Below are 9,635 nucleotides of genomic sequence, written 5' to 3'. Positions count from 1 at the left end.
CGACTGCCATATTTATGTTTATTTATTTATAGTCCGTATTTCTAGACCAGAAATCTGTCAATCTAGCCAGTAGGGATGTCCACGGCATTCATTTGCATGTGGTTAACATTTATAAATCTATTACAAGGAGGTTTAACACTTACTTAAAATAAAGTCTGATTATCGCATCTCTTAGTAGTACTGTCAAAGGGAGGGGACTCACACTCATCTCCGAGTCTCTTGATGGGAGATATTGCAATGACTGCATATATTCCTCTACTTCTTGAGTCAACTCCGTGTGGGAAGCTCTTTGGTCAGGGCTCTCACCCATGGTCTCGCTAATGTTAATGACCTGTACTCCTGCAGTGTGTTGCTTAGGTGCCCTGGAGAGCTGTCTCCCCCCCGGGGTCACATAGGGTCCCGGCAGGGTTGAGTGCAACTTCTCCTGACTATTCGCATGAGGCACCTTCCAATATCCGTCGGGATCTTCTATACGCTGTCCTCTGTGATGGTGGTGGTGATAACGATGGTGATAATGCTGACGCGATCTCGGGCTAGACTTCGAATGTCTGCCCATTGAGTCGTTCGATATCTCGCTGAATGTGCCGCTTCGCAGTGTGGATTCATCGACGTAGTAAGGCGCTTCTACTGAATCTGCAAGAGTATAGGCCTGACGTGGGACCGTTGCGGGCTGACGACTGTAGACGACGGTATCACCAGCTCTGTAGGTTATGGGTGTCTTACCATACGGTGTAGTGTAGGGTGCATCGGATACAGCTGAACTGTAGACATCGTTGCGAAGATAGACCTTCGGAGGTTGCCCTTGTGTTGGTTGCGGAGACGCCATGGTATTGTGAATGAGCAAACTTCTGCATGATCGCTTCGATGTGCGTGCGTGTGTGTTTCTGGGTTAGAGACTGTGCACGTGCAGGCACTGACCAATCGCGAGCGCGCGGGAGCACATCGATCAGCTGTTTGTGCTGCTGTGCGTGCGCACGCACGTGAGCACACATTGCTGGTGTGCACATGCATTTACTCATTACAACAGAATACGACACCCCCCCCCCACACACACACACACACACAATTAAGTTTTGCCAAGTCCATCTAATTATTTGGTATACAACGTTGCCAACACAAAACAACACAACGGCATGACAGACGGGTGCACAACATAAAAGCCCTTATTGCAGTATCACTCCCCGATCAGGCACAAGAAGTCGCTAGTTGTGTTTGTCATGCACGGTCATCTTCAGAAATTTCAGGTCTACTATCGGAAGCGTACAGTTCCGACACCCTCATTGGTATGGGTAGTTTACTTTGCGCTACGCTACATCCCGTGACTACACCACTACCATAGACTGGTGACCCATTTCAGCACAAAAGTTTGGTGAGCATAAGCATTTAAGAATCACTTTTTCAATTATAAACCGTCAAACGAATAATAATCACATCAGATTTAGGAAATCATGAATCCAAATACATTGCTCTTCCGGGGATTACTTTTGATGATGCTATGTCACTATGACTTCTGTAAATAAAGTGGATCCCAATGTAAATGGCTATCCAAAAATTATGCATAAAAAAGGATGCCTCATTCATTGTGCAATGTCTAACCCAACTCCCCTTCATCTGTTAGGTGTTTAGTTTGTCACAGTCATCATACGGTAGTGTAGGTGAGAATTGTTAGCGATAAAGAAGTGAGAATAGAGTTTGCGCACTTTTTAAAGACTACAGTTTTGAGTTTGAAGATGACTGGAAGAGTTTTCGTGTCAAGGGATGGCATTTCAGCTGGAAGAAAGAGCCCCGAGAAGTTTCATCGATGGTTCAGTAGGTATGTACGAGTGTTTGACCGACCCTACGGCCTATCTACCGCGATTGTTTGCCTGAAAGCCTCTTTCACTAGGGATACACCAAAACCTCTTCTGTTTAATCCAATTTAACCCTTTTCTCATCACTCATCCTCATACACTATCAGGGTTATTTGTCCCCAAAAATAAACAACTCAAAGTGGTTTTGGGGAATGAGGTTTTATGCGTAATTACCCGCATTCTAATAATCGTTTGACAAGACTGACGCTAACATTGATGAAGCAACTTCAAAAGACGTAAGATGCTTTTTTTGTTTTTATTTGATTTGTGATCCCAAGTAATTTCGGCCTTTGGAGCAAGCTTCTCTATGCGACAGGCAAGTGGCAGGCCCAGAATTTTGGACAGAAGCATTAGATTTATCCGGAGAAAACATATTAACAAACATAATAACCGACCCATATGTAATTAATGCTAAGTAACTGAGAGTAGAGCCTGAAATATGAACTAGCAGTCAGATCAACTTTAACTACCAATGAAACAAAGCATGGTCAGCTCAGCAGGTGCCCTGGTTATCCTTGAAATGTATCAACGAAGAGGACCGATGACGAGCGGTCCCACATCCGCAGGTGTCAGGCCCGCAATAGCAGCAAAAAGTGAAACTGGAAGTGGTGAACCCCCACTCCTCCACATGTGGGAAACTAACCTTATTGTAACAAATACATCCACTCCCATTAGCATCCCAGGGACCAATTACCTTGGTGGACCAGGTTTACACGGATTTTCTTGAATGATGCGTTAGGCAATTTATACTGAAATTTAATAAGTAGCAGGTAAACAGCCTCTTTGGTGTTGTAAAAGACAGGTCACATCCGTGACGCGCCAAAACGCTCGTGTTCATCAGAAGAATGATACATGCTACCACACATACCCCAAGCACTTATTCGTCACTATCACTTCCATGTCCAGATGCGCCTCCAGTGAAAGTAGATATCGTTCTTACAAATGAACAATTTGTTGTAAATACATTATCAATACAGCACCCCCATCAAAAGTGGTATTCCGCGGCGGATACTCGTAACGGGAACACCAAAAGGAAAATGCCCCGCCATAGTAAGAGGGTGCGCTGCAACCGTGGTATGGAACCAAATGCCCACGCAATTTTCTGCCCATCGAATGTTGGGCCAATTAGACAACGAAAGGAGAAATTCCCACAGGCTCAATCTCTACGATCCTACAAAAGGAAAGCGGCTGCACCAAAATTTACCTATGCAGTTTGAGTAAAACCTCGTAAATACATAGAATCAAAAAGCGACCGAATAAGATGCGACGAAACAGGTGAATGAAAATGAAGAATGTCAACTCGTACAATAAAAAGTTGGGACATTGTTGTGTTTGTCACCAGTATGCAGTAACATAAGCCTCACCCACATCAGTCAACAATGACGTCGAAAGTTGCATGATTTTACAGTGACTAGAAGGAGTTTACTAGCAAAAGTAGGACGCTCCTTTAAGCGAAATGCTTTGAAGTCGCAATTCTTCAATGAATTTTATTGTACAAAAGATGATAATGGGTCAAACTTGCTCAAATTTATTGCCGCTGGTAATTCAACTTCACTTTTAATCGATTTAAGTCTTTTGCGTGAAGAAGCTTCCCATACTTGTCTAAAATGTAAAAATATTAGTAAAAGTACATAAAATCCAGCAAAAGGTCAAGACGGAAAGGCTTAAGAATCAGGCTTACTGCGTACAATTCGACGTATATTTTGATTATCAGTATTTATCATGATTAAGCTGTTCACAAACTCCTCTTCCTCTTCGGTTAAACATCTTCGTTCATCGGAAGGGACAACCGAGTCAGGACTGACCGCGTGTGAGTGATGCATGCTGTATTTTGAGACCTTCAATCCTGTTGGTTTTAATACAACTTCGAAGTACACGGGACAGCCACACTTGTGAGTCCGCTTGGCACCAGCTGTCCGAGAGTTACCACCAAGGCTGCATATGTATCGCATTCGACGATATCGGAATCGAATTGCATCTTCGATGGGTTCCCTAATCTTCTTGCTCACACGGATCGTGAAAGACATCCCTGTCTCCTCTTCCAGACGCATTAAAGCCATCTCAAAAATGTGAAAGCTAGAGAAATATCCATGGCACATGATGTCATGAAATCTCGCATTGAAATCAGCCATATTCGAAGGTACTGCAGTGAAGCCGAAAAAGCACCGCCAACAAGCACACACCAACAGTTGCCTCTTGAAAATTGCGCCCACATCAAACAAACTTCAAAATGTTAATCGTATTTACCTTAGATATTAATAAAATCGATAACATTGGTTCATTTATTATACCGCAAAATTACGTACTATCATATTAGAGTTTTCGATATTTCCCAACTAATGCATACTTTTAGCCTGTATTGTTGTGATGTATTTCGTATTCATCATAATGAAATACAGTTTAGTTGCAATATTGTTAGCTATCAAGTAAACAGCATTATTAGCTGTTTTGGTGGAATCTTGACCCAAAGGTGGTGTATTGTCCAGAGTCCTCCTTGAAGTCGAATAGAGTCATAAGACTGAAGAAGACAGTACTACTGAAGCACGGAAGGGTCAAGGACCAACTACCAAGGCATAAGGCCACGCCGCCTAACAGAAGTACAAAGGTGGAAGCATTACATACCCATAAAGCCAAAAAAGAGTTAAAGGAATAGTCGAGGCATGCCATATCCCCTCGTTACTTGCGCGCCGTCTCCTGAGCGCACTTTGGTCATACTCTCGCGTCGGTCATGACAAATTATTCAGAGCTATAAAAAAATGCCCACGTCCAACCACACCATTCATCAAATTCTAGTGCATCCTAGAGGATATCTGACTGCAACGTTATCGCTTTCTCTTGGAAATTCCACTGGATCTGGAGTTTCGCCCTGTTTTGAAATTATACTAAGGAAAGGGGAATGTGTTAGCCATCGCGTATGCTCATCGCTAGTGGTAAGGAAATTGCCCTAGAAGTAGTGATCTAATGGGGGACAAAGTTTACAACTGTTTTGTGGGGATAAGGAATCGCGTCTATTCCTCCTCGCTACTTTGGTTTCACTTCAGTGCTGCCCAACCATATCACTCTGGGCTCAAATCAAGCTTGTAGGGAGGTGGAGGAGGTATCGCGTGTCCACTTCACTGACGTCTTTACACAGGCACCGTAGAGAGCTCCGTAGTGAACTATTCCAGAAAGTTTACGGTCAGTATCGCCTCAGTCGTTGATAGCATTCCTGTAGTACACGGGACTGGAGTAGTTACCGAAGATAGTCATCATTTTCATACGCAGCATATACCCTTCTTCCTTCTCATTAAGGTTTAGCATTCAGTAATAGAAATTGGGCCAGCTATCCTTTGGAATGGGTTTGCTCTCTGCTGCCAATAATGTAGTTTGGCACCCCGAGTCTTACTGGAATTGAAGAGAAGTCATAATAGTAGGGCAGAAAACGTGTCGCTGAAATACGGAACGACTGAGGAGCTATTAGCATGGCCTAGAGTCCATGTCCCTAGACAAAAGTGCAATCACGGAGGCCTAAGCGTCCGCGTAATCCAAACACAGCGTCAAAAACAATCGAAATATCGCACTATCGTCAGTACTGTGCAATTACAATAATTTAGTACGCTAACTATATGCTCTCCATGCTCGGCGACCTTTAAGTAGTGTCGCTTTCCTCCTGGTCCTTCTCTTCCATTCCAGTCTTGCTTTCCTGGCCTTTTGTATAATAATTGACCTAGTCTCTACATTACTGCCACTTATCCAAAATTCATAGAGTCCTGGGGAAAGTACACATGAACCCGAACCTCAGAAGTAGCAAGCAAGCTCGAATCGTTTATACACCAAACCCACCGTTGGGCAGACATCCCCGCAGTAACACTTGTCAATTGGGTAGTCGCCACCTCCTTGCCCGACTCTACAGCCCCCTAATTGCAATTTCAGCCCAATTAACAGTTATCCCTTTTATTGCTTCTAATATAACATCACGCCTAGCATATTTAAACCAATGCTGTTGGAGTGCATTTGAACTCCATCCAAGTGAGCCAAATATGCTCGTCGATGACGTCGAACCAGTGACTGCTGTGTACATCCATAACTTGTAACAGCTATGAACGAAAGTCTAGCAGTTAGCCCTATCGAATTAGAGCAGAACCGACCGGGAAAAATCCAACCTCGATCTCGCACATTTCCGACCAGACTAGTTTCGAAGACGAAGTCGGGCACAAATCGAGCGCCTGCCCGTCCAGGTAACGATCAATCAAGAACTCTACAGTAATGAGGTATCCAAATTCTCTGAGAAGGCAGTTACACAAATACGTATATTCCTACAGAAAGATAAAAAGGTCGTAAGTATATCTAGCTGCGTCAGTCGATGGTGAGTACTAAATAAAATATTATAATAAAAGTAAACATGACTATCGTTGCGGAGTTTCGCAGACCAGCATTTGTCCAGAATGAAGTACTGGTGGTGGTGTGACAGGGGGTACAAGAGGACACTGTGGTTTCACCTGAAAAGAAGCAATCATTGATAAACACCTGCGTACGTACAAATGCAGGTATTCAGGTAGTACTCAATTCTGATTTGACTGATTACAAAGGAAATGAGCCTCAGCAGTCAAAAATACAAGATGGGCTACTGCTGAGGGCCTAACAGAAGATTTTGAGCAGAAGTCATTTACGATCAACCAATAAAGTTAACTCAAACGTGAATTTGAAGAGTCTGATATGGCTGCAATTGACAGCTTGCAGTGAAATAAACATATTTTTTGGAAAGAATCAAACCACGAGCTCAGAAATTTCAAAGGAGCACACGATGTGCAGAAGGAGCGGACTTGGCGGGAAAGAAGACCGTATCTAACTTTTTTTGCACAAAGTCTAGGTCGTATTGTACACGGGCGCAGCTCTGAAAACAAGGTCATGGGTTCTTTCGCATGCCACAAGTGATAATAACAAACGACTGAGGAACGAGAAAATGGTGGTCAGCATTTGAAAGAATGGTTCCCGATATTTGTGAGCAAATTGCCGGGTTGGCAATTAGGCTGAAAAATGTTACAAGGATCATGGTTTCAAGATAAACTGAATGGCGCTTTCCCATCCCCCATAGTAGTAGTTTAAGTATTACGACTGAAACATATGTGTTGAAATTTTTTTAAGAAAGGTGGATAGTGTATATTACCCCATTGCAACTAGAGAGTAGGTAAGTACGCATATAAATATTGCTCAATGGAGCTATCACGCATTAAAAGGCGCTATAAACCATAAATAAAGCGATGGGAAGTTACCTTTGGGGATTCATTTTGTGCTTTTTGCAAGGCCTGGCCGTTGGAAGAAAAGTTGAGGGGTCCAACCACGCCTTTATTTTTAAAGGAGGAACCCTTACCATTGAAAGCCGAGACAGCTCGTGGATGTGGTTGGCGTTGCCTTGAGGAGTCGAAATGAGGTTCAATCTTTAAAGAAGACCCAAAAGTTGTTCAAATGAGTGATTAACAACGCTTATATTCCACACAAAATGCTTGCAGGAGGAAATTACCCAGGATGGTTGCTCCTTTGAAATGACTGTCTTAACTATGGGATGTTTTGCCGTGCATTGGACGAATTCGTTGTTAAAAGGAATTTTGCTTGCAGAAACAGGAACTACGAAGTCCAAGGGAGGTATAAGGGATTCTTTGACCTTTTTCGGCATGCAGACAGTTTTTTTTCAAAATAGGATATGTCTGAAATGCTAACAACACGTAAAACGAACATCAAACATGTTGAAAAAGAAGCTAAATAGGTTTTCCACTTAATATAAACGCACCTACTAAATTGCACACAAATTTTAAGAGGCTATGACCAGCATATTTGGAAGGACTTATAATCTCAAGCACAATAAACTGGAAAATGAGCATGAGAGGGCGTGAAATAGGCATGAACCGAGCCAATGATCATTCGGGTTAAATGATGGAGTCAGGACAGGTCTTATTGAGACCGAGTGTGGTTCCTCCAAATAAGGACCTGTTTCAGATTTCCAAATTGAGTGATGTGTTCAAATTACAATTTCTACGGTGCCGAGCGCTTTGTTATGAAATTCTAGATGAATACGTGAAACACACCACTGTGACCTCGAAAACAATGTCACTCGTGGAATGCGATGATCTTTGAATAACGCACGTGCATTTTTATTTGGAACATGAGTGTGTTGCAAAAGATCGCCGAGATCGAGGCCGAAGCAAGTTTAGATTTCTAGCTTTGAAGCGAAACAGGCTTTGAGTAACTCTCTGTGCACTAGGATTAGTTACAATAGCATGCATAGTCGTTTACACCCATTTATTTGCAATCACTCGTCTTGTCTTCTGTGTTTTTGACTTTAAAGTTGCACTTCAGAGTAGAGCCCTAATTATCCGACCTACTGGAATGATAACTTTGCGTATTTGCTGTCTCTCTATTCCGGTCCTTAAAACCCTTTTGGTTCCTAACTATGGTAGATGGCCCGGACACAAAAGAACAAAGCGACCATGGGTCACATTGGTCTTTTGAAAGCTCGCTTGGCAAAGCTTCGGCGAGAACTAATAGAACCGAAGGGGGGTGGTGGTGGTGGCGGTGGTGAGGGCTTTGATGTTGCCAAGACAGGTGATGCTCGGGTCGGTTTTGTCGGTTTTCCCTCTGTCGGCAAATCCACCCTTCTTACTAACCTTGCTGGTGTCTACTCTGAAGTTGCTGCTTACGAGTTCACAACCCTCACCACAGTCCCTGGTGTCATCCGTTATAAAGGTGCCAAAATTCAACTGCTTGATCTTCCCGGTATAGTCGAAGGAGCCAAAGATGGGAAAGGTCGTGGTAAACAGGTAACGTGCTCTCCATCCAGGGACCTTTTACATTTTGTGGAATGTACACCTTGCATTCTTTGCAGATTTTTCGAATACTGTCATAACGAGTGGTATCATGGCAAAGTAAATAAATATACTAGCGATTTTTTTCCGCTTCATTTTGGCTAATAAACATGATCGCAGGTGAATGAAACATGGTTTGTTACTGTATTGCTTCTGGTAACAGAGTGTAAACATGATAACTTATGTCTCTGTGCTTCATTCGTCAATATTTTCTTCGTTATTTGACCTTTAGTCCACCATATCTATTGGTAAAAGGTTGCACATTTCATCTTATGAATGATTTTGAATCCTAGGTCATTGCTGTGGCTAGGACATGTTCCCTGATTCTGATGGTTTTGGATGTTCTCAAGCCACTTCAGCACAAACGCCTTCTAGAGCATGAGTTGGAGGGATTCGGTATTCGACTGAATAAGGAGCCACCCAACATCTTCTTCCGTAAGAAGGATAAGGGTGGTATTAATTTCCAGTCACTCGTGCCCCTCACTGAGCTCGACAAGGAGACCGTCAAGACCATTTTGAGTGAGTACAAAATCCACAATGCGGACATCACTTTCAAGTGTGACGCCACGGCGGAGGATTTGATCGACATTGTTGAGGGCAACCGCGTCTATATTCCTTGCATCTATGTCCTGAATAAAATCGATCAAATTTCCATCGAGGAACTCGACATCATATGCAAGTTAGTGGTGTGCAGGTGTAAGGCCTACTGAAATGTAATAAGTCGTTCATGTGGTGTCCAATGTGCCTTTGCAGAGTTCCACACTGCGTGCCAATATCGGCACACCACAAGTGGAATTTCGATGAGTTGCTGGAGAAGATGTGGGATTACCTCAGTCTAATCCGCATCTATACGAAACCCAAGGGTCAGCTGCCTGACTACACTTCTCCGGTTATTCTTAAGTCTGCCGCGCACACTGTGGAAGTATTTCTGTAACAAGATTCACAG

At 43.1% G+C, this 9,635-nt stretch overlaps 4 protein-coding genes across 4 annotated transcripts in view; 1 reads left to right on the top strand and 3 right to left on the bottom strand. All coding sequences in view use genetic code 11, as the record gives it.

Moving 5' to 3' along the window:
• EGR_06650 (hypothetical protein) overlaps window positions 1-826 on the bottom strand; it is a gene marked incomplete at both ends in the record, with an annotated part of 12,344 nt that extends 11,518 nt beyond the window's left edge. The window contains one exon of the mRNA XM_024495899.1: window positions 144-826. Coding sequence (XP_024349665.1) covers window positions 144-826 — 683 coding nt within the window. The remainder of the gene's footprint in view (window positions 1-143) is intronic.
• Window positions 827-3,378: 2,552 nt separating this feature from the next.
• Window positions 3,379-3,910, bottom strand: EGR_06649 (hypothetical protein; the record flags this gene model as incomplete). Its single annotated transcript, XM_024495898.1, has 2 exons — window positions 3,379-3,452; window positions 3,532-3,910. The coding sequence occupies 2 exons, from the start codon at window positions 3,908-3,910 to the stop codon at window positions 3,379-3,381; spliced, it is 453 nt and encodes a 150-aa protein (XP_024349664.1).
• Window positions 3,911-5,953: 2,043 nt separating this feature from the next.
• EGR_06648 (hypothetical protein) lies at window positions 5,954-7,503 on the bottom strand (the record flags this gene model as incomplete). The annotated part of the gene is made up of 4 exons (XM_024495897.1): window positions 5,954-6,145; window positions 6,260-6,328; window positions 7,103-7,267; window positions 7,351-7,503. The coding sequence occupies 4 exons, from the start codon at window positions 7,501-7,503 to the stop codon at window positions 5,954-5,956; spliced, it is 579 nt and encodes a 192-aa protein (XP_024349663.1).
• Window positions 7,504-7,989: 486 nt separating this feature from the next.
• Window positions 7,990-9,635, top strand: part of EGR_06647 (Developmentally-regulated GTP-binding protein) — a gene marked incomplete at both ends in the record, with an annotated part of 3,810 nt that continues 2,164 nt past the window's right edge. The window contains 4 exons of the mRNA XM_024495896.1: window positions 7,990-8,032; window positions 8,310-8,644; window positions 8,983-9,368; window positions 9,443-9,619. Of these exons, the coding sequence (XP_024349662.1) occupies window positions 7,990-8,032; window positions 8,310-8,644; window positions 8,983-9,368; window positions 9,443-9,619 (941 nt within the window). The remainder of the gene's footprint in view (window positions 8,033-8,309; window positions 8,645-8,982; window positions 9,369-9,442; window positions 9,620-9,635) is intronic.

This window comes from Echinococcus granulosus, assembly GCF_000524195.1.
Source record: "Echinococcus granulosus chromosome Unknown EG_S00061, whole genome shotgun sequence".
Taxonomy (NCBI): Eukaryota; Metazoa; Platyhelminthes; class Cestoda; order Cyclophyllidea; family Taeniidae; genus Echinococcus; species Echinococcus granulosus.
Note: the sequence above shows the minus strand (reverse complement) of the source record. Positions and strands in the feature narration are given on the sequence as shown.